Raw genomic sequence first — 23,828 nt, forward strand, 5'->3', positions numbered from 1 at the left:
ATTGAAGTATAGTTGATTCACAATGTTGCATTCGTTTCTGATGCACGGCGTAGTGATTCAGCTGTACTCAATTTTAACCATGGATATAAAGTATAGATTTAATCTCTATGGCAATTTCAGGTCAGCTACAATTATTTTATTTCCACAGTCTTTGCCTGTGAACTTAGGGCACAGACTTGAGGTGTTCAGGACTACTCATTATCTGTCGGGGTGAAAACGTGAGGCTATGGCATGTCCACTCATTGTCTTGGGTACCCAAGGCCTCATCGAAGGCATCACACAGCTGCACACCCAGCAGCCAGTGCGTGCTCCAGTGCGCTTCCCGAGGAGGGACTGAGGAACCCTCTAGAACTACCAGCACTGATCTGAAGGCTCCTTTATGTCCCAGACAGAATTCCAGAGAAAAGGCACTGCATGTGCTGCCACTTCCCAAAATGTGCCCCACGCTGCACTTTACCACTCCAGTCCTCACGCGGGAGATGGACACTCTCACCCTAATTTTGGTGAACCCCACACATATTCTGCAGTGATATTTTAAATATATTATCCAGATCTTCCCGGCTTTGTTATGTGATATTTATATTTGGATTGTGTTAAGATTCAAATACTCAAAAATCAAGCTTATTTAATCTTCATATTTGAAGTGGCAAAAGTAAAGAATTTGGCTCTGGCTTTGTTGGCCAGCCTCTCGTGATATTAAGAGTTTTTCTGTGCCACTGGGATGCGGTATTCTGTTGACCTCATTATTTGTAGAGGATAGAGTGGCCACTTTGAGGTATGACTGACCTGCAGAGGGCTGTGCACCTCCCTGCGTGCACACCTCCCTCCGCCAGACTGTGGCCATGTGGCTAGTTCTGGCCAGTGGACCATGAGAAGCGAGCATGTCCGATGTGGATGGGGCAGTTAAGAGCTGCTGTGCGCCTCCAGCCTCAGCCTCTGTCGCTGAGAATCTGTGAATCTGGTGCACATCCTCCAGATGGAGATGCCCCACGGTGGAGAAGGGGCACCAAACTGCATCAGACTGTGTGCAGGAAACACACATTCAATGTGTGATGCTGAGATTTCAGGGTATGCTCCGTTGTGGAAACGAGAGCTCTCTACTCTGAGCAAAATTCTTGACAAATAATCGCAAAAAGTTTGCATGGAATGTGAATGAGCCACCAAGAGCTGAGAAAAGCAAAGAGGAGGTCCTGCCCTACTGGACGTTAGACACATTGGGAGGCCACGTTCCTGCAGGTAGGTAGATGAGTGGGACTGAAGAGAGTCATACGTACAGGGGGACTTACACAGGATAAAAGTGGTAAAAGGTAAGAGACAGTGGAAGAGGGCCGGGTGGTTCCATGGACGGGGTGGAGGAGTCCCCTTTGCGACGTGGAAAAGCTGGGCTCCTACCTAACGGCCCACACAAAGCAACTGGATTCAACTTAAAACACGAACGGTGAAGTTATCAAGCCAGTGGAAGGACACACACACAGAGGCACATCTTGGGGTGGCACAGTGAGGAGATGTCTTCACATACAGCTCCTGCCGTGAACAGGTGGATGAGTGAAGCTACTTCAAAAATATTTTTTTTTTCAATCAAAGTTGAGAGAGAGAGAAAGACTGGTGGGTTAGGACTAACCTAATACTCTCTGCACATGAGGGAAAAAGAAAAAATCACAATAAAAATGAGGTGTAAATGGATATATATAAATACATTATGTGTATATGAAAATTTTGATGGTTTTCCTATGTATCAATAATAACTCTTTTTAGAAAATGTAATGAAAAGAGGCCTTATTGACAAAATCAGCGAATACAGCCCATGCAGTGATGGGCAGCCTCTAATCTGGCCCCAAAGATCCCCTTCCTGGTGCTCACGCCCCTGAGATTTGACTGTGGGTGGGACCTGTCACCTGCTTCCCTTGAACAGGCTGTGGCTGGATTGCTGGGATGTCCTTTGTGAAATTAAGTCACAGCACTGAGGCCTCTGTTCCAGGCGCTCTCACTCCCTCCCCAGCTCCCTCTGGGGCCGACCACCTGCTGTGTGGGCAGCGAGGTGCCCCCAGAGAGGCTCCAGCCAACAGCCACGAAGGAACTGAAGGCTGCCAGCACCGCGTGAGGGGTCTGGGAAGCAGACCCTCAGCCCGGCGGGTCCTCAGACTCCTCAGCTGATCTCGGCCCTCATCTCTAAGCGGCTCGATTTGGAAAGAGGACCTTCACGGGGGTAATTAAGGTTAGCGAGGTCATGAGAGTGAGCCCTAATCCTGGGGGTCTGGTGTCCTCATAAGAAGAAGAGGTTAGGATGCAGACACGCACAGAGGGACGACCATGCGGGGACGCGGAGTGGACGGCCACCTACAGGCCAAGGAGGGAGGTTTCAGAAGAAACCAGCCCTGCCCGCACCTTGATCTTGGATGTCCAGCCTCTGGAACTTCGAGAAAAGACACTTCTGTTGTTTAAACCGTCCAGTCTGTGACATTTTGTTATCCAGCCTGTGCAAGCGTATACAAACGCTCCACCTCGAAACAACAGCACACAGGTAAGTTTAAAAACAGGATCTGTTTTGCCAAAGAGGTTAGGAAGTACTCATTGGGATAACGGTCACAGAGGCTTGAGGAGGCGATCAGCTCGGGTTGCTGGTGGGAGTGGAAGCTGGCACCACCCTTCTGACAGGCGATTCGGTGACACTATCCCATCAATGCTGACTCACCCCGGGGAGTTTCCTTCGCCGTCACACAGGTGCAAGAGAGCAAGTGTGATGTCAGGGGAAAGAAGGGGGAAAGCTGCCCAGCGGACAGCTCAGTAATCCACGTCTTCACCCCCGGGTGCGTGGTGCCTTTCAGGGTGATCGGGACCTAAATCAGCTGAGCCAGCGTTAAGACATCCACACCCCATGGGGACGAAAAACGCACAAACTCCACCTCATCATGGGGAACACAGTCCTACGACTGAAGTGGTTACTCTGGTGTAACTGTGTGTGTGTGTGTGTCTGTAAAAAGCTATTATCTGGCAGGTGGAATCTTCAGTCCATTCGTTCTCTACATTGTACATTCTGGTACAGCATGAATTTTGTGCAATAAGCATGTACTCCTTTCTACAATCAGAAAAAACTCTTATGAGGTTTACATGCGAAAAAGAATAACATGCAATGTTGAAATTTTGTGCATTATCACAAAGTCTATGCTCTTCCTGGCCCCTTCAGGAAGTACCGACCCCCTGACATTCATGGTGAGAACTGACTGAGTTAACGATGCTGGTGATGATGATAAAAGCAGATCGCGAGCCCTGCCTCGAGGGGCCTTGGTCCATTCCCGGGTCTGCCCTCTGGGAAGGATCATGTTCTGAGGGGCCATCTTTCATTTCGGAGACAAAGTCACCCCACCATGTGCTGTCTTCTAAGTACCTTCGAGCCTTTGGACTCCGCGCTGGTGCACAGAGCCCCTGCACCTGCCTGCACGCTGGCCTCCTCCTCACTCACGGCTGGCCTGGGATCCCCACAGATCAATGCCGGCTCTTGCCTGAGTCTCTGTCCTAAAACTCCTCCCGTTCTCACTCTCATCACAGAAGGGCATTTGACTCCAACTCAATAATTGCTGTTAAATTGAACCGAATTAGAGCCACCTACTTCCCTAATAAATCATTACCATCATGGAGGCAGATCAAAGTCGGCAGCAACAGAGAAAACCCATTTGTTATTTTTCATTTAATTGGCTTTTTGTGGTTAAATGCATTTTGTGGAAGAAAAAAAAACCCATAGATCGTTTTAATTAAATACTGTGAAAGGGATATCATCCTGAAATTAAAATGTGAAACTCGAAGGGTTGCTGTTTGAGTAAGAAAATGACATAGATACTTTACACATGCATCGTTATTCCACAGAACACCTTGGATTATGTGCATAAGGGCCCAGTCTTAGGACATTTTGTGACTGATATTTGTGAAGTTTATAGAAAAGTCACTCACGTAGCACCTGGGGTCAGTTGGCCCTGGATCAGTCCTGGAGAGGATGCTGAGTGCCATCCGCCCGGCACTTTGTCTGGACATGCAGACATGACACCGCTGTGACTGAAGAGATGCAGGAAGGGCTCAAACCACGCGGCTGTCCTTCGTCAGTGTTGGTGATAGAACAAGTCCGCCTTGCGCTACACAGTCCCCAGTCCCCGGAAGACCAGGCTGGGGCAAGACTGCTTAGGAGGACTGGAGCTGAGCGAGGGGACTCCAAGGACACTGGAAGGAGAGGGGGCCGGCTACGTGTATAAATTACATTGGCCTCTGCTGGGAATCCTCTTGAAGGACTGTCCCAGCCTGTTCTCAGACTGGTGGAGATACTTAGGGATATTTGAATGAATTCCATTGTTCTATTTTTGGTGGGGGGAGGTAATTGGGTTTTTATTTAATTAATTAATTTTTTAAATTGAGGTACTGGGGATTGAACCCAGGACCTCATGCATGCTAAGCATGCACTCTACCACTGAGCTACACCCTCCCCCCTGAATTCTGCTACTTTTGAATAAAACAAGAATGCACGCAAAGTGCAAATGCTTAAATAAAATTGCTGTCTGATATAACCTCCAAACTCCTAGGTGCTTGTTTCAAACATGATCAATAAAATTACCAATGAAGAATTATTTTCTCACGTACCTATAAATTGAATGAATAAAATTGCCATAAAAGTGGAAATGTGGGATTTCAGAAAGCATCTTACACCTAAGTTTGGTAAAGACATCTAAAATGATAAAAATAGTTTTGCCTTAAAAAAATGCATCAACTTGGGTGTATCAGCATAAAAACCAATTGGATTAAAAAATGGGCGAAAGACCTAACCAGACATTTCTCCAGTGAAGACATACAGATGGCCAAGAGGCACATGAAAGATGCTCAATATCACTAATAATCAGAGAAATGCAAATCAAAACCACAGTGAGGTGTCACCTCACACCTGTCAGAATGGCCATCATCAAAAAGTCTACAAGTAATAAATGCTGGAGAGGGTGTGGAGACAAGGGAACCCTCCTATACTGCTGGGGGGGATGTAATTTGGTGCAGCCATAATGTAAAACAGTACGGAGATTCTTTAAAAAACTAAAAATAGTGTTACCAGATGATCCAACAACCCCAATCCTGGGCATAGATCCAGGAAAGATGAAAATTAATTGGACAAGAAACACATACCCCAATGTTCACAGCAGCACTGTATACAACAGCCAAGATGTGGAAGCAGCCTAAATGCCCATCGACAGAGGACTGGATAAAGAAGTTGTGTGTATGCACGCACACACACAGACACAGACACACAAACACACACACACATGCACAATGGAATAGTACTCAGCCATAAAAACAAATGAAATGACATTTACCGCAACATGGCTGGACCCAGAGATTATCATACTTAGTGAAATAAGTCAGAGAAGGACAAATATCACATGATATCACTATGTAGAATCTAAAAAATGACACAAAGTAACTTATTTATAAAACAGAAACAGACTCACAGACATAGAAAACAAACTTACGCTGACCCAAGGGGAAAGGGTGGGGAGGGGTAAGTTAGGAATTCGCGATTCGCAGATAGAAACTGCTGTATGTGAAACAGATAAACAACAAGGATCTGCTGTAGAGCACAGGGAACTATATTCAACAGCTTGTAACAACGTGTAATGAAAAAGAATATATATACATGTGTATAGCTGAATCACTTTGCGGTACACCAGAAATTGACACAACATCGTAAGTCAACTAGACCTCAATAAAAAAAGAGAATTGGATTAAAACATATTCACTGTAATTTCGACCTCAGTTCGTCCATTGGTGTGGCCTTCCAGCATCATTGAATCCCAAGCTGTTCTTTGAAATAATCATCAACCAATCAGCCCCTCTCCCTTTCGGTCCCAGGGCATGTCTACACTGCCTGCCTGAACCTTGGCTTTACTTGGAGTCCTCTCTCTCTGCAGACTCCCAGGCAAGTGCACAGAGCAGGGTGTCCCCTTCCCAGCCCCAAGCTCCCAGGGCTGGGGTGATCGGGAGAAGGCACAGAACGCTGGTGAAATGAAGGAGAGGAAATATGGAAGCAGAGAGAAACGAAAGGATGCATGGCTAGTCCGGTGCGGATGCGGATGCCAGAGACAGTCAACTGGCCAACCTTGGGCAAACTGGAGGAGCAATGTGGGAGCAGGTGTGGGGAGGTGTACAGAGACTGAGAAGGAGAATTGGGCAGAATCATAATGCACACAGGAATAAAGGGGACGGTGGAGGCCCCTGGTTACTGGGTTGGGTGAAAGCGAGGAGAAGCCCATAGCAACCAGAGCTAGAAAAGGTCTTTCAGGTGGAAAAGAGAAAGCATCAAAAATTAAAGGCAACTATGATCACTGGGAAAAGGCAGAGAAGACAGACATTCTGAAAAAGCTAAGACAAACAAAGGAACTTGTAAACCTAACATTCATGAGGAGGGAGGTGGAGATGCTGCGGGAGGGAATGGGCTGATGACATGGAGACGTGCCGGTCACTCACTCGAGGGGTCACTCATGGGCCGAGGGGCCAGCCCCCAGGACAATGAAGGGAGGTGGGGAATCTGAGATCAGCGTCTCTAGAGGAAAACAAATGGCCAAAACTAACGCGTGTTTTGAAAGAAAGACTCCGTTAGGGGCCCGACTGCATCCCCTGATATTTGTATGTTGAAGCCCTGACCCCCAGCACTCACGGCGTGTTTGCAGAGGGGTCTGCACAGAGGTAACTGCGGTAAAATGAGGTCACGGGTCCAGCCTGACTGGCGTCCTTATAAGAAGAGGAGATCAGGACACAGACACACACAGAGGGACGACCACACGAGGACGTCGTTTACGAGCCAAGGAGGGAGGCCTCAGAAGAAACCAGCCCGGCGGACACCCTGATCTTGGACTCCAGCCTCCAGAACGGGGAGAAGTAAGTGTCTGCTGTTTATGAGCCGCCCGGCTGGGGCGCCCTGCGATTGCAGAAGCCCTCCGAGGGTGACGCAGGCCAGCCCGGCTCCAGCCTGAAGCCATAGCTGGATGGAAGGAGGGAAGCGGGAGGAGAGGATGGATTTATACGGCAACCGGATCTAATCAGGGCAAGACTCCAGAGGAACAGGGAAAAAGATGTTTACATGGACGTTCTTCAAGTAACGCTCTTCACAGTAACACTACTTGACAAAATAAGCATCGAGGACCCCCGACTCGCTGTCTCTTGGACGCTAAACTCCAGCCTCCGTCCAGTGTCCACCGGCGTATTTTCTGGCAAGTAGAAGGATGGCCTTCCAAGGGCACGTGACTAAAAACAAACCTCTTAAAACCAACTCTCGTTTACTAAGACACCAGGAATGATAAATTCAGTGTTTCGAGAAGGACAAGAAATTCAGATCGCATGGGACGCACACAGGATGAGGGCGGAATTATTTCGGTACTCAGTGTCAGCCAGAAGACACTTTTTGACTGAGTGTCTCTTTGTTGCTAAAAATGTCCACTTTCCAGGCACTGCAATTCCAGTGCACTCAGCACCCTTAACCTTTCTCTGATGAGTCATGGTCTTGCGGCACCTGAAGGTCATCAGCCCAGCTTCATTCTGCAGTAGTTGTGGATTGCCTGCTGGGCAAGGCTGCTGGCCCCCGGGCCCACACGCCCCCGGGAGCCCCACGAAGCTGCTGTGGGGAGCACTGTTGCCCCCTGTGGAGAGGTGCTTCCCCTGCGGGGGGCGGGGACCCAGCCCAGCGGGTCGGTGGACAAGGCAGAGCTCCCAGGAGGAAGCACAGGCCGCAGCAAGCTGGGAGCAGAGCGCTCTGGGGTCTGTGCAGGGGTGGGGGTGCTCCGTCAGAGCCTGGGCAGGAGGGCAGAGCAGAGGCTGCAGGGGGCACGGGACCTGGAGGGCTGGGGCGATTCCAGCAGGCGCTGGACCTCGAGTGGGTAATGGCCACACTGCAGGGCAACCTTGTGCAGAAATGGAAGGGTGCCCCACTCCGAGCCCTGCAGATTGGAAACACTACCTTTCTCTTCACTGATGATTCTTTCTTTTTCCTTCAAGTCACTACCAAACCCGTGTTCTTTTGTGAGGCTGTCTGCTGCACATTGCTTTGGCTTGTGCAATAATTAAAGTCTTACTGTTTAAGTTTAAAAATACACTGGAAGCACGGCATTCTAAATTTAGCACAGTGTGCCTGTTCAAAGTTTGCAAGAAGTAACATTCTAAAGGATTACTCACCCAACCGCAGAGTGAAACCTTCTAGAATATTCTGAAATATTTTCTCAAATGCTACTGATCTGTAAATATTGTGACTTACTGACTTGGACGAGTAGCAGAAAGTTAGTGGGGAAATGAGACTGGCGGGAAATGAAGGAAATGAAGATTGGGTGCAGCGCATCAACATTCACTGTTATCATGCAGAGAGAATAACATGAAAAGGAAAGGAAAATACCAAGCAGTGAATGAATGGGGGACTTGGACATTCATGCTTCTGAAAAGTGAGACTGCTTATGAAAAACTCTCCCTTCCCTTTTTCACTCACTCAAACTATGCTTGGCTCCTAAGACGAGTTATATCACCGCATTGTTCTTTTAAAGATCAAACAAATGACGAAAGTCACTGTAGGTTTAGAAGGCAGGCATGTCAGAGCACTTCCTTGTGGCAGAAATTTTAACATTTCCCTCAGTCTCTGTGGGCAACTTACTGTCATGGCCCAGTATGGACGTTTCCACTGACTCCATGGGGGCCATCCCGCAGGAATTTTGGACGACGCTCGTTCTGTCCTGAGTGCACGTGAGTGAGGGAAGTCTTTCATTTTCCCAAGTCCTGTAATAAGTTCATGCTGTCCAGCCCTTCATGGTGGACTGTCTCCTCTCCAATGCATGGTCCCTCACACTTGACATCTGACAACTACTTAATGATGCAAGAAAATGAGACAATATAGAGAGGATGCCCCTTGGAAAGTCTCCCTAAGCCACCAGCTGCTACTTGAAAGTAGTGGTCTGGTTCAATTACGTTACCCTTGGCAACTGAAGCGAACAGTCACCTGCTGCACCCTCCGGTCTGCCAGTCTGTCCTGCTCCTCACGCCGGACTCCCTCCCTTTCTCGGACCTCCAGGAAACCATGCATGTAGCTGTGCTTTGTAAGCAGTAACGCTGAACGCAAGAAACGCTCTGGGATGGGGGTCTGTCTCGCCCACGGCAGTCACAGGCCCCCGGCCGCGCCTGCTGGCAGAACCCTCACTCCTTTCTCCATGCAGACCTGTGCCTCTTACATCTGCCCATTGGCTGCATCAGTCACACACCTCCTCCCACATTTGGGTTTGGAGTTCTGGGTTGCAGATGTCTTTCCTGCGGGGGTGCTGACCAAGACCCAGTTCTGAGTTCCCTGGGGGTCTTCTGGCCACAGAGAGCATGTGAGACCATTTATCCCTTCTTCAACAGGCTGGAAGGGGTTAAGTGCCGGTCACCTGCTCTTGGGCAGCATCCTGGCCCCAAAAGCAATCAAGTCAGGTGTCCACCAACAGCAGCTGGGCACATCCTTACCCGAATGGGGAATCAGACTCTTGAGTGGTACGTGGTTGAGGCCAAGCTGCAGACTGAAGGCCTTTGATATTTTTCTTAGGATAGGGTGACTGGAATGATCGTGGCCAAAAGATTCAATGACAGACAAATAATTAGTTTGCAGGAGAGAAAAAGAGACATAAATAGATGTGAAAAAACAAAACAAAACAAAACAAAACAAAACACACTAGTCTGAGCCGTGCTGGGTGGAGCCGCTTCTATTTGCTGGCTATGATGCTGAAAACATTACTAACCTAAAGTGGTAGTTATGGTAACACCACCCAGGCCCACACACCGAGACTCAGATACTGTTACAGACTCCACTTCCACCAAGGAGACAACAGGCTTGGCCCTGCAGGCCAGAAGCACTGGGGGCAGGAGGATGCTCTCATGCCTCTAACGATCTCAGAGCTTGATTTTCAGATTCATATATGGCTAAACTATTGGAAAATCATTGCGTGTACAACAAAACAGCATAAAAAATCTTGGAGGATCGATAAACTGTGTCCCATTCTCTCTCCTTGTGAGAATGCTGGTTCCACTCATCTGAGCCTTGAGAGTTGGAAAGAACCCTGTAGACATCTAGTCACTGTCCTACCAAATGCAGGGAGCTGTACCCTAGGTTCCGGGCCAATGCTCAGAGCCTTAACTGACTGAGCAATAGAGAAGGTGGGGGCAGGCACTGGTGCTCTGTTGTTGATCAGCCTCCAACTGTCACAATGTCATGTGTATGTATGTAGGTCGAACGTGTCAACAAGATGTCTCCTGAATTTCATTCAAGAAAAGACCTTTCCTCCATGAGAAAAACAAAAGGCAAACTACGGAAAGGGAGAAAATATTTGCAAATGACGCGACTGACAAGGGCTTAATTTCCAGAATATATAAACAGCTCATACAACTTAACAACAACAGCAGCAACAACAAACAAACAACCCAATCCAAAAAAGACCTAAACAGAAGACCTAAACAAGCAGTTGTCCAATGAAGACATACAAATGGCCAACAGGCACATGAAAACATGCTCAGTATCGCTCATTATCAGAGAGATGCAAATCAAAGCTACAGTGGAAAAGTGCACAAATGACAAGTGCTGGAGAGGCTGTGGAGAAAAGGGAATCCTCCTACACTGTTGGTGGGAATGTAGTTTGGTGCAGCCACTGTGGAAAACAGGATGGAGATTCCTCAAAAACCTAAAAATAGACTTACCATATGATCCAGCAATCCCACTCCTGGGCATACACTCAGGGGAAATTATAATTCGAAAAGATAATGCACCCCAGTGTTCACAGCAGCACTATTTACAACAGCCAAGACATGGGAACAGCCTAAATGTCCATCGACAGATGACTGGATAAAGAAGTTGTGGTAAATTTATATAACAGAATATACTACTCAGCCATAAAAAAAAAGAATAAAATAATGCCATTTGTAGCAACATGGATGGACCTGGAGATCATCAGTCTAAGTAAATAAGCCAGAAAGAGAAAGACAAGTACCAGATGAGATCACTCGTGTGGAATCTAAAAAGACACAAATGAACTTATTTACAAAACAGAAACAGGTCCACAGACATAGTAGATAACTTATGGTTATGTAGGGGGAGAGGGGTGGGAAGGGATAAATTGGGAGTTTGAGATTTGCAGATACTGACTACTATATATAAAATAGATGACAATGTCCAGCTGTAGAGCACAGGGAACTATATTTAGTATCTTATAGTAGCGCTTAATGAAAAAGAATATGAAAAGGAATATATGTATGTACATGTATGACTGAAACATGATACCAGAAGTTGACACAACATTGTAAACTGACTACACTTCAATTAAAAAAAGAAATAGAAAAGAGGGGTGAAAAAAGAAAAGACCCTTCCTGAAGGTATGAATCAGTAAGGCGAAGGATAGCTGACTACAGGGAAATTCTCTTTCAGTTGGAGTGAGAACATTCGTGTTCATTTTGTGTGACCTGTGATAGCTGCTGGAATCCACAGCGTTGAACAAATTTTAAGTTTAATTTTGAAACAGTTTCTCATCTTGGAACAAAATGGTAGCCAAAAAGTTTTCAAGTGGACATAGGACTCTGTAATAAAGAAAGGGCCTGAACAATACGTAAAGGTACCAAAGTGCATTGAGAGATGATACTGGTAAGTGTTTTAAGTAATAATATTCTTCTATGTAATTTTCGAACTTAGCAGCAGCAAAAAAATTAAGCTAATTTAAAGATGCCACTAACAAATAGGATTCTTAGAGAGCAAAGCTGGAAAGGTGAAAACACAGCTCTTGAATCTGTGTTTGGATGATGACATAATCACGGTTATTATCAGATATCAACACCCAATGATGCAGAATGACTTGATGATGAGATGAGTCCACCAAGAGGGGTGGTGGTTTTGAGAAGGCGAAGAGGAGGCTATCCTGTAACTTTTGTGAATATTTGTAAGATTACAGTCAAGTACAAAAAAATTTGAGCCAACTGGACGTCAAGATTGTTCTCAAATACTGATAGTTATGAAAATAGATCCCTTCATGTAATAATGAATGTCAAACGTAAACCCAATTCTGGGACTTTTGTCATGCTTTTTTCTTCTGTATTTGTTTCACCTCCTCTATGCAAGGCACCTGCCTGCATCACTTCCTTTGAGCATCACGATTCACCTATGAAGTGGAATTATGCTCCTCTTCTTCAGGTGAGGCACCTGTGGCTCAGGGAGGTGGCTACCTGCCCAGCAGGGAAGCAGGCTTGGGAGAAGGGGTGGTCCTGGAGCCCTGACCCTGCTAGAGGCCCATGGCTTTATCCCAACCCCACCCCCACCTCCCCAACAAGACCATGGTAAGACTGACATGTACGTTGGGATCCTGAAACTCATTCTCAGAGGTTCTTGCCATGAACTGCATGATAAGCTTTAAGTTCTTTCCCAAGATAGCTGTCAACACTTAGAGCCATGCACTCACTACCTCGGAGTTCTTTGGGCCATGCATCCTCAAAGGAACATCAGCTTGGATGGAAAAAAAGTCTCTATTTTCATTAAGTCCTAATTGTAGTTCTGCACTTCATTTAATAATGATTAGAAGTAACAAACCAGAGCAGATTTAGCATTGTCTTGATTTTGTCACCAACAGAAATCCCATCTAGTTAAAAGTCATATTACAGATGTTGTAGATACTTGAAATGTCATCAGTGCACCTTGCTGTGTCCAGCTAGGACGGTAGGTGGACTTGCCTCTGGATCTTGATACTAAATGTGTTAATAAAGATGTACTTCTTAATTTCGTATTGTTGTTCATGACTTTTTAAAAAATGTGGTAACTATTTTTAAGTATGATTGTTTTCCTTTGAAAGCTGGTGAATTTTATTTTGTGCATTTAAAAACACTATTCTCAGGAGGGATCTATAGATATCCCCACATTCTGAGGGTACATGTGGTCCTCCAGGTGGCCTTGTGGGGTCAGAGGTGGCAGGAAAGGGCTCCTGGGGTCTCTGTTTCCTCTCTATCTGCAAGAATAACTACAAAGCATCCATCTCTCTTGTCTATGAAAAGACAGATGCCAGGATCCCCTTTTAAATAAAATTACTAAAAAAATCACCATAATCCAATCCAACAGAGTTCAAAATCATTTTGTTAGTTGTATTTATGAATTAAAATAATTTCCTTTAAGCTTTATGTAATTTTCCTGGTTGACCCTACAGTTAGAGAAACTGTCTTTTATGAGCTAAGATGATATTTCATAGTATATATTATAAAAGTGATCAAAGGACAGACACGCACATGTACAAGGCGGGGGCGGAATCACAGTGGCCACTCTGGGACGTCATCCGTGTTAGTTTCAGGTATTTTTCACTGGATGAAGGACCTTTCCCCACAGATCTGTGGGGCTCTGCCTTCCCCCAGGCCACAGGAGGGGTTCCGACCTCAGGGGAATGTTTTCCCACGCACGGGAGCTGGGGAGGAAACTCCCCTGAGAAATAGTCCTCAAAGTGAGAGTCAAGAAATCACGATTGTTTTGGTATTCTGATAACTTTTTCAAAGTGATATTTTAAAGGCCTATGTCAACTTGTTACAATTAACCTACACTTGTAACAAATTCAGTTCCAAGTTATAGTATTTCTACTGGCTGGGAAGCAGAGTGGCATAGCCAGCACATGCCTTTTATCGTGGAAGCCTTCAACACAGGTTAATTCTCCCAGCCATTAACACTTATTTCGTACAATTACATCTAATTCCTGACTGGTGTCTCCTGGGGAGCAGAACGGACCTCCAGCCTGACACTCAAAATCGCCCCAATTCACATGCGTCGGTAAGGCAAAAGTAATTGTTTCAGTAACTATGTGGACAAAACGTCCGGCTTTATAAAACAGGAGTAGCTGCTTCTTATTGTAACCACTACATAATAGTTCTGCAATTCCATGTTCTAACTTTTGGAAGCATCTGATTTTCCAGATCAAAAAGTGGAAAGTACTCCCTTAACGATATTTTTTGGGAGCTTTTTCCTTCTGTTCCCAAGTGAGCTACATAAATTTTAACTTTACATGTAATCTGATCCATTATAAGACAAGATTTTCTTATCTCTCTCATGAAAGAATTCTTAATTAAAAAAAATCTTGGGAGCGCTTGCCAAATATTGTGATGGAGAATTATTATTTATTTTACAGAAATTATTTTTAAAGTGGCAATTTCTTCAATCTGAGTGGCTTCACCAATGTAACAATTACATTCAAAAAGCATTTCTTTCTTGAGTTATTTTCAGTATCTTTAAAATGCCTTTCCCTTTTGTGTACAGAAGAAATGAAGCAGCAATAATTACCTTTCTCCTACAGTTTGAAAGAAGTAAAACATTCTTCCATTTCACATAATAGACACAACCAGCTTGTGGTGAATTTGGACCAATATAGCTGTTCAACTTTGTGGCTAATTCAGTACCACGCATTAGATTTGATGGATACATTATCCCTCCCCTTGTGAATTGGTTCTGAGTGCTGTAGCAAAACCAAGCACAATATCTTTGCAAAGGTATCCCTAAGGAGCACAGGGACCCATGGGGGACAACCAAGCTGCACATGCTACTTGTTTGGGGCGGCTGCCACCTGCCAGCACGACAACCCTTGACACAGACTGCCTGGTGACAGCTCAGCGCTACTCTTTAAGAGCCATCCGCCACAGGCACAGATTTAACTTCAGTGAGCCTCGGTTTCCTCCTCTGTAAAATGGGGATATAACAGCACCCACTTCATCAGCTATTGCAAGGATTCAATCAAATGACCCACTAAAGCAGTCTGCACAGCAGCAGGCCCTCTGTAAGCATCTGATACATTTTTACAATCTTATCATACTTTGAATGGGGGCAAGAGAAGGGGAGGAGGGTATTCGTTCAGTTGAGCAAATTATGGAACGGACACATTTACTTGGCACATACGATGTGTTGGGTATTGGGCAAGGGGAAGGGGAAATGGGGCTGTAAATATGTCAATGCAGTCTAGCAGGATTAGCCCAGACATGAACATCTTCCAGAAAACCCCAAGGCGTTTAGAGGAGGAAGCCACCGATATTACTGGAGGAGTGACTGAGAGAGCTTCTGCAGGAGTTAGGACATCTTGGCAGGGTTTTGGAGGATGGCGAGGGCTCAACTAATAAATCGTGGGGGGAGCTTTCCAGGTGGGGGCAGACCTGTGAGCTAAGTCATGAGCTGGTGTGCCATGGGCGGGAGGGGCTAGTGGAAGAAGGACCTTCCCAGGGGCCCTGGGGGCTGGAAGAGTGACACTGTGGGTGGGCAGCACTTGGGGGCTTGGCTGTATTCTGTAACGGTCATAACCAAGGGTGCGAGAAAGCCGAGTGTGCATTTTAGAGGAACAAGGAAGGTGGCAGCAGGGAGGATGGAAGGGACAGAGAGGCAGGATGGGGCACTGCAGGAGTCCAAGCACAGTGTGACAAGCATCTAAGGGGGCAAAGCCCTGGGTGGAGAGAAAAAGCCAGGCTTGGAGACACGAGGGAGGAGTAACGGTTGTTGGTCCTGCTCCCTGACCACGCCTAGACCTGCTGGGTGGGTAAGAGGCAGTTCAGGTCCCTGGCTCCTGTCTCCCCAGTCCTGCCCCACCCTCTTTGCCCATCTTTTGCTTCCTGGCTGGTTCCAATTTTGCTTTCTCCCCTGAGGAAGTCCTTGGTCCTCCTGCTCGGCAGACTTCTTCCTGCTCTCACCAGAGAGGACCAGGAGGACCCGGGGTGACACACAGATGGGGAAGGGTCGCCATAGGAATGCCAAAGGCTGCCTGTCTTCAGCGCCCACATCGTGGTAGACCCTCAGCCAACAGGTGCTGAAGGAAGGAAGGAAGGAAGGAAAGAAGGAAGGAAGGAAGTGGGTGACACTGAGGAATTAACAAACAATGAAACCTTGTCTTAGTTTGCTGACTCCTTGGGTAGGAAAGCGTAGACGTTACTGGAAATATTTCTGCCTGACTATGACTTTTTTATCTATTTGGGGAAATGCCTGATTTTTCCATCTATTAGCACTGAAACAAGGTCCAGAAAAACAGGTGGACCCTCAGCGTTACAGTCATGTACCTGCGATGATTGTTCCCTCTGGGAATGGCACACAGAAGTTCTGAAGACCCTGCTGACCCCAGGATCCCACCTCTCCCAGGTCCCCAGAACACCCGCAGGCCGCTGCCATGAGTCTGGTCCTCACATATCAGTGATAGGGCACTTACCCAAATGTTCAGCAAGCGATTGCTGCAAAGCTGCCTGGCACATCAAAGATAAACATGAGTGGGTTTCGAATTCCCCCCCAGAGAGCCAGTTCTCCGTGGCCAGCACTTCCGTGAATCTTACTCCCCACTGCGCACCCCGTGAGGGCCTGGCACTGAGCAGACATCCGGCCCCTGCGCCGTGGGAACATGCCGGGTCGCCCTGAGCCCTCACAGCTGTGTCTAATCTGGAGTTGGGGTGGGGGTGAACCCTCATGGACACACCTCCATTTTCAGGGTTTAAGCTCCCTCTCGGTCCAGGGAGGAGGAACGTGCTTGTATGGTGGCCTCCTTTACAAAAGCAGGGCTTTCGGGGGGCCAGTCAGGGCTGACACAGGACAGTGAGTCCCATCAAGGTGGGAAGGAGGAGGGTAAGGGGTTCATTACACCCACCACCACCGGAAAGTCCCTGCTGTGGTTGCTGGTGGGAGGCTGCACCAAGGATGGTTGACATGGAACAGATGAGCAAGTCTGGTCCAAGGCAGCTCTTTCAGCCTGGTTGTCAGTTAGAATCACACAGGAGATTTTCCAACAATCCCCTACCAGGGCCTGATCTTGGCCTCAAGATGTCTGAATCTCCAAGGGTAGGGCCCAGCACTGGAATAATTTAAAGCGTCCTTAGAGCATCTCATGAACTGGAGGCTGAGAACCACGGGCCTGGATGGAAAGGAGGTACCCCTTCCCCTTCCTCCTTCCCATCTCCCCACTACGTAATCAACACAACAAAAAGTCTGGGATTCAGGAGATTTGAAACATGGCTCAAAGAACCCACTATTAGTGGCTCCTTTAAAACAAACAAACATGAAAGCCATTTCGGCTGGTCCCTTAGCTGTCCGCAAAGAGGTGCCATCGAGGGTGCCTTCTAAACCTGGACTCGCACGTGCCTGCTCCTGGGGAGGAGGAAGGCGCAGCTCTGGGTTGTAGGTGTCAGGCTTTGAAACAAACTTCAGCTTTCTGTCCATGTCGGCCCATTCCACTGACAAACAAACCAACACCCTGAAACTGCGTGGACCCTTACCAAGGAAAACAAGCCTCTCACATCCCTTAGTACAAATCGGCAAAGTAAACAAGTGCACTTACATCCTCTTCGCAGCAGCTTAGATTCTCAGAAGTCGACAGCTCAGGGTAAAGTAAGTCACTCCTATTATTAACTGTACCACCAGCCGCAGGACGAGCCTGCTCCCAGGGAGCGAGAGCGAGGGCGCGCGCCAAGTCGGCGTGGGGCTATTTTTAGGCTGCAGAGTCCTGTCTGCGTCCTTCTGCCCGCCTACTTGATATCTGAGTGAGCTATCTTTTTTTTTCCGAACAACGAGACCTCAAGCTGCAGCGTCATCCCGGCTGGGCAATCACCTCCATCACCTACACACGGGCACAGGACAAAACAACATGGTGACTCACGACACCCCCCACCGAAATCCACTCTACTTGGTGAATCACATGGCATTCCCGCCCCCTGCTGTCAGTTTCCCTGCTAGGATCTCCCAGCCGCCCTCTAAACGGGCCACCGTCTCCTTTCGTGTCCCCCTTAGCGTGGTGCTGTGTTCACCCAGACCGGCATCACTTACGTTACTCGGCAGACCAGCAACAGCCTCTAGAGAAATGAGAGGTTGAACTGACCAAGAAATTCCTGTTTGGGCTTGTTATGGGCTGCACTGTGATCCCACAAAATTCCTATCCTGGAGTCCTACTGCCAGCATCTCAGAAGGTGACTATCTAGAGACAGGGTCTTTACAGAGGGAACCAAGTTAAACTGAGGCCATTAGGGTTGCCCTGACCCCACACGACCGGTGTTCTCACAAGAAGGGGAGATTAGGATGCAGACAGGCACTGAGGGACGACCACGTGAGGACACAGGGAGCAGGCAGCCATCTGCACGCCAAGGAGGGAGGCCTGGAGCACATCCTCCCTCCCACCCTCGGAACGACACAACCCCGCTGGCACCCTGATGTCAGACTTCTGGCCTCCAGAACTGTGAGAAGTAGAAGTACCAGCTGGGGGCACTTTGTGACAGCAGTCTGAGCAAACACACAGGGCTTTCAAAGACGCTGTGTGAATTACAAGAGTTTAGAAGCCAATAAACTTGAGGAACCCTCAGGGTTGTTTGTCTTCATTATTTTTTCTGAGAAGACCTGGAGGTTATGTAGTCGTAAGTAAAAGCTATTTCCAAGTCTAGAACTTTGGTAGAGGTTCGGAAGGTGGCTCTGTGTGTGTGTTTGCAAGATTCTCAGTGACACGCCTGGTGCAAAGCCCTTTCAAAGCCCTGGAGTCAGCCTCAGAGATGCGCATTCTCATCAGACAAAGCTGATCTATAGAGCCTCCGACTTTTTCAACACACACTGACAAGTGCAGACACGTCAGTTTCCTAGATTCAAAAATTCCAGAAACCAGCACTGTCACGAAACACAGCTGTTCCCAAATGGCTTACCAGGCTTTAATTCAAACACTAAGAACAGCAGGTGTTTTAGTTCTGTCGTTCACACTCTTCTGCTGGCTGCTGACCACGTACCTGTTCTCTGTGGACCCAGACGACTAGCACACAGGTCACAGTGAACAGACCACCGTGACGGCCGGGGGCTCAGATGGCCTGGGTTTGACTTTGGCGTCGCTGACGACTTTCACTAATGCGGACTGGTCGTCAGAGCTGGTCTCAGAACATGAAGTTGCGTTCTCACCTGCGTGCGCGGAGCTGCAGTCTCCTCCCCTGTGCAGTGACCGCCAAACAGAACCAGGTGGGGTTGGGTGCCCTAAGTGCTCTTAGCCCAGAGCCCCGCGCGGAGCAATCAGGAAGTGTTAGCTGCTGCCATGACTGCAACGTCGTCCTCCTGCCAGGTTGAGTCGCCTGGCTGGCACTGAGGGGACAGAGGAGGAGTGAGGCACTGTCTTTCCAGTGACATCTGGTTCCTTGCCCCTGGCCATGTCCAACTAATTACAAAGGGGACACTCAGGAGGCGAACTGATGCAAAAACAGAACCCTGAGTTAGTGCACCCTCAAGCTACTTTTGCAGAGCCTTCTGCTCACACAACAGTCCGTAAAGGGTCCCTATCCAGCCATCAGGGACCCCAGGCGTGAACTGGGTACAGATGCCTTGGCAGGACCCTCTGAGGTAGGTATTTTTCACTCAACTGCAGGAAACAAAAATTACTGAAAATGTCTCTTTTTAGTCAAAAGAGGATTTGGTAATAAACAAACAGGCAAGCTATGTAGGTTGCTGTCTCTACACACAATGTCTTATACAAGAAATTTACGCTAAGTCAGCCTAAAACAGCCACAATGCGTAAGGCAGTACACAAGAGATTCTGATGATGAGGGCCAGTCAGGTAAAGGTCTCGTGAAATGACTGAATTTGTCATACTATGCGAAAACCCAAACCTTTCCTACAGTACACAGAATATCTACTTGTTAAATGTGTCTTGTCTTAGCATTATCAGGGGGACCCTTAAAAGTATTTTATGGTTTCTCTCAAGGTACAGAAACAAAATCAGCTTGGTATAGCCTCAGTGCAGAAAGTTAGGCTGAGCAGTTATGAAAAACGAAAACAAGGCTTCTCTAACTCTGTGGCTCGAGAAAAACGAATCCTAAAAAAGAAGAGCCAACAGATGGGGGAATGTAACCAGCATGGGAAGGTTCTTTCCTTTATAATAATGATTGGTTTGGGAGCAGGCTCGGGTCTCTCCGAATACTTAATCAGGTATTTTGATTGCTTTCCTGAAGTCTGTCGCTTTTAACTGTGGAAATAACTTGGTAACTACGGTACATGCAGTGAACCGTCTGTCAGTAGGTAATTCATAAAAGCAGGAAAGTCACCAGAATGCTGAGGGCCCCCAAACAGTGTTAGAATCCTTTCCTGCACAGAATCCTGCAACACCGGTGACTGCTCATTTCTCCTGCTCTTACTTTGCATTTCGAGCTGTTTACGTGCATTCTAGGCGACTGTCTCTTGGATCTTGAAGTCAGCATGGAAAATGCAAAGAAACTGAGTTGGTATTTTGTTAGTCTCTGAGTTCTCACCTTCCTCTCGGATACCTTACACACTAGAATTTAGAATAGGTAATATAACACAATATGCTACGTCAACAGAGATTTTGAAATCAATAAACAGAATTGTTGATAATTACTTTCAACAACTGAAGTCTCTGACTTGGAAACTGTACATAAGGCTCTCAGTTTTGATGACAAAAAAAGATAAATGTATACATGACGATCTGCCCATTTTAATAGACATGTGTGGGCACCAACAGAACTATCATTCACAGCATTAATGTAAACGTAGAAACTATTTAACTTACTGAGACATACCGCTTCTTAAGATAAAACCCTGTTTCTCATTTGAAATCTTTATTTTCCTGCATCTTTCAAAATGCAGGCTGTGGTCCAGGTGACCTTTAGGATCTCTTCCAAGTCTAAACGCTGTGATTCTGTGATTATGAGGCAAAATTACACTCCTTTTCCCCTGACCTCCAAAGTCATCACTGTGAAGAATGAAAGAAGTCAGAGGCTGTTCCAGAGAGTTCTAATTAGCAATGATTTCAGAAACTAGTAACAAAGACATTTGTGCGAAATGTCCTTCCACATCATTTGTATAAATCCTGCTGATAACATACCGAGACCCCCGTTCCACCCTGGTAGCTTGTGTGGAATCAGTCACCTTAGATCAGAGCCAGCACTGACCCACAGGATTCAGAATGAACTTCTGACGTTAAAGCATTAAGCCTCGCTCAGTTACAGACGCCACCCTAGAGCTGCCACGTCCATCCTATTGCAAACTCAAGAAGAAAGCAGAAGCTAAACCCCAGAGAAGATGGACTAGCAGGATAGTTACTTGGGAATAACAGACCCCAGTCAAGAATTAAGTGCCTTTCTCCACTGGAGTTACAGTGCTATTTGCCTGGAATCCCAGGGGCCCCACCGCTAGTGACACTGTCAGAACACAAATCATTCGGTCAGTGCGAAAGACCCTGCAGTGAAACAACAGAGGCGGGTGGCGGGGGCCTGATGGCTTCTGAAACGCTGGCTGTAGGAAGATCAAATCGAGGTCATTCAGGGTCTTCTAAACAAAACAGAGATCTTCATAAATCTAAAAGGCACCCATATAAAAACATGACTTTATTAAATAATGTGTAATAGCGATTTGGTCAAACATCAAACAATTTGAACATGAGCATGAGGGTATAATGTGGGAAGGTAAAAGCACCAGGCATCTGCCTGCAGCCAGAGGGGAACATAGCTCAGAAGATCATTTATTCTCTGCCCTCAAGTTCTCTGGGGTTTCTTTCCAGCAAAGCTGCCATCTGGTGCCATGGACAGAAGACTCAGGCATCAGGCTTGCTCCTGGTTTCAGCGTTTAGTTAAAAATCTTTAGCCCTGATAACAGCATTAACCCCTGGGGGCATGAGGAAACCAAAAGAAGAAACGGGTCTGAGAGAGATCAAGACCTTGAACAACTACCAGGAGGTGGTTAGAGAGAGGCAGGTACCAGGCATTTCCTTGATGGAGTCTGGCCTTGTCACTTAAGGAACCACTCAACCCACACCTCGGCCTTGCCAGTGAAATTTCTCAAGAGCAGTATTTTCACCTTCGCAGTTGATGCTATTCAGGACCCAGCAGACCGGGGAGCAGACTCACCAGCAGGTGGCTGGTCCTCTGCTGAGCCCCTCACCTGCAGAGCACCCCTGAGAAGCTGGGGAGGAAACGTGTGTGGTGGGGGAGGGGTGATAAACTAGGCTGGACATTGAGATTCTGAGGTACACAGAAAGTTCCACCCTCACGGAGATTATGAGGACAGGAGATGCGGAGAAGCCGACAAGGGGAAGAAGGGGGAAATGGAGAGGCGGGGAGAGGAGAGTGGGGGAGACTGGCTGGGGGGGTCGGAGAAGGAGGACAGGGAGAGAGGTAGGGGAGGAGGGGAGATGGTGGAGGGGGAAGGGGGAAAGGGAGGAGCAGATGGGGACAGTGGGTTAGGAGACGAGGGCAGAAGGAAGAGGGTAGAGCGGAGGAACGACAGGGGAGAAGGAATAGAGGAGAAAAGGAGAGGGGGTGTCGGGGAGGGAGAGAGCGAAAGAGAAACGAGTGGAGGGAGTAAACTGGAGACCCGCAGAGAGAGGGGTGAGGAACCCGGAGAGACGAGACGGAAAAGTAAGGAAGGACGAAAACGCTTACGGAAAAGAAGCCGAGGCGCTCGGGCACGTCTACCCTGCGGAGGCGAGTTCAGAAAAAGCCCGGCGCGCACCCGCAGCCAGGCCGGGAGCCGGGGAGCCGGGGGGCCGAGGGGCCGGCCCTGCGCCGCCCACCCGCCCGCACGTCGCGCGCGGCGCCCACCCCCGCGCGGCCCCAGCCCCTCCCGGCTTACCTGGCCCTTGACCAGGCTGGCGGCGAACTGGCGCATGACCGCCTCCACGGTGTAGGCGCTGGACCAGCCGCGCGGCGTGAGCAGCTCCATGCAGATGGCGCCGCCGTCCAGCACGTAGCCGTTCTCCAGGCGCGGGCTGAGCACCCGCATGAAGGGCGGCGAGAAGGGGAAGTTGTCGGGGAAGGTGAGGTTGAGCAGGATGAACTCGGTGTTGGTCTCCTTCATGTCCTGCCACAGCACCGAGTCCTTGTCCACCTGGTGCAGCTTCACGTTCCAGTCGAAGAGGCTCTCGTCCACCAGCTCCACGGAGATGAAGCGGTCGCTGAGGCGCGCGATGTCCTGCAGCTCCTTCATGAGCCGCCGGCTGCGCACCTGCGTGCAGTGCTGCTGGCGCGCCGCGGGCACCAGGCTGCCGCCCGCTGCCGCCGCCGCTACCGCCAGGCCCGGCCCCGCCCTGGCGCCCGGCGCCCGCTCCCGGGGGCCCCCGGCGCCCGCCGCCCCCGCCGCCCCCGCCGCCGGCTGCGGCGGCTTGTCGCGCGGGGCCAGCTCCACCGCGCGCTTGCCCTTGCCCTTGCCGGGCCCGGGGCTGGCGTCGCCCGCGCTCGCCGCGGGGTGCTGCTGCTGGGGCTTGTGGCCGCCGCTCTTGGCGCCGCCCTTGCCGCGCAGCGACGCGCTCTGCTGGCCGCTGCCGCCGCCGCGGTGGTTGTGGTGGTGCTTGGGGTCCTCGGTGTCCCGGTTGTGCAGGCGGATGAGCCCGATTTTGCGGAGCAGCGTGGCCATTTTAGGCTCGGCGCCGGCGCGGGGCTCCCTTGGGCTCCTGCCCCCGGAGCCCGAGAGCCGGGACTCGGGTGGCGCGGGGCGACGGAGACCGGCGACCACTCAGCGAGGCGAGGCGCGAGCCACCCCCGGCGCCGGTGGCCGTGGCGCAGCCGAGCGGGCAACACGCGCGCTCTCTGGCCGCGGTGTCGCCGCTGTCATATGACGGGCCCCGCTCGGCTCAGGCTCCGGCCACCCGGGAAGGGGAGGCGTGGAGGGGACGCGGCGCGGCTGGCCGTTCCCCGGCCGGTCCCTGGGCACAGTCCCCGGAGCCCGGTGTCCGCGGTCCTTTGTGCGCGGCTGCAGCCTGGCTGGCTTCGAGTCCGAGCGCCGCGCCCGGGCGCGCAGAGCAGCCCGCAGCTCCCGGGAGGCAGCGAGGTGGCCGCGGGCTCGCGCCGTGCGCGCCCGCCGG

General features: G+C 49.0%; 1 protein-coding gene across 1 annotated transcript in view; it reads right to left on the reverse strand.

The window, feature by feature from the left end:
* UBE2QL1 (ubiquitin conjugating enzyme E2 QL1) overlaps positions 1-23,513 on the reverse strand; it is a 43,499-nt gene extending 19,986 nt beyond the window's left edge. Inside the window, exon 1 of the mRNA XM_072958882.1 lies at positions 22,601-23,513. Within this exon, the coding sequence (XP_072814983.1) occupies positions 22,601-23,380 (780 nt within the window). The 5' untranslated portion in view covers positions 23,381-23,513. The remainder of the gene's footprint in view (positions 1-22,600) is intronic.
* Between the last annotated feature and the right edge of the window lie 315 nt (positions 23,514-23,828).

This window comes from Vicugna pacos, chromosome 3, assembly GCF_048564905.1.
Source record: "Vicugna pacos chromosome 3, VicPac4, whole genome shotgun sequence".
NCBI lineage: Eukaryota > Metazoa > Chordata > Mammalia > Artiodactyla > Camelidae > Vicugna > Vicugna pacos.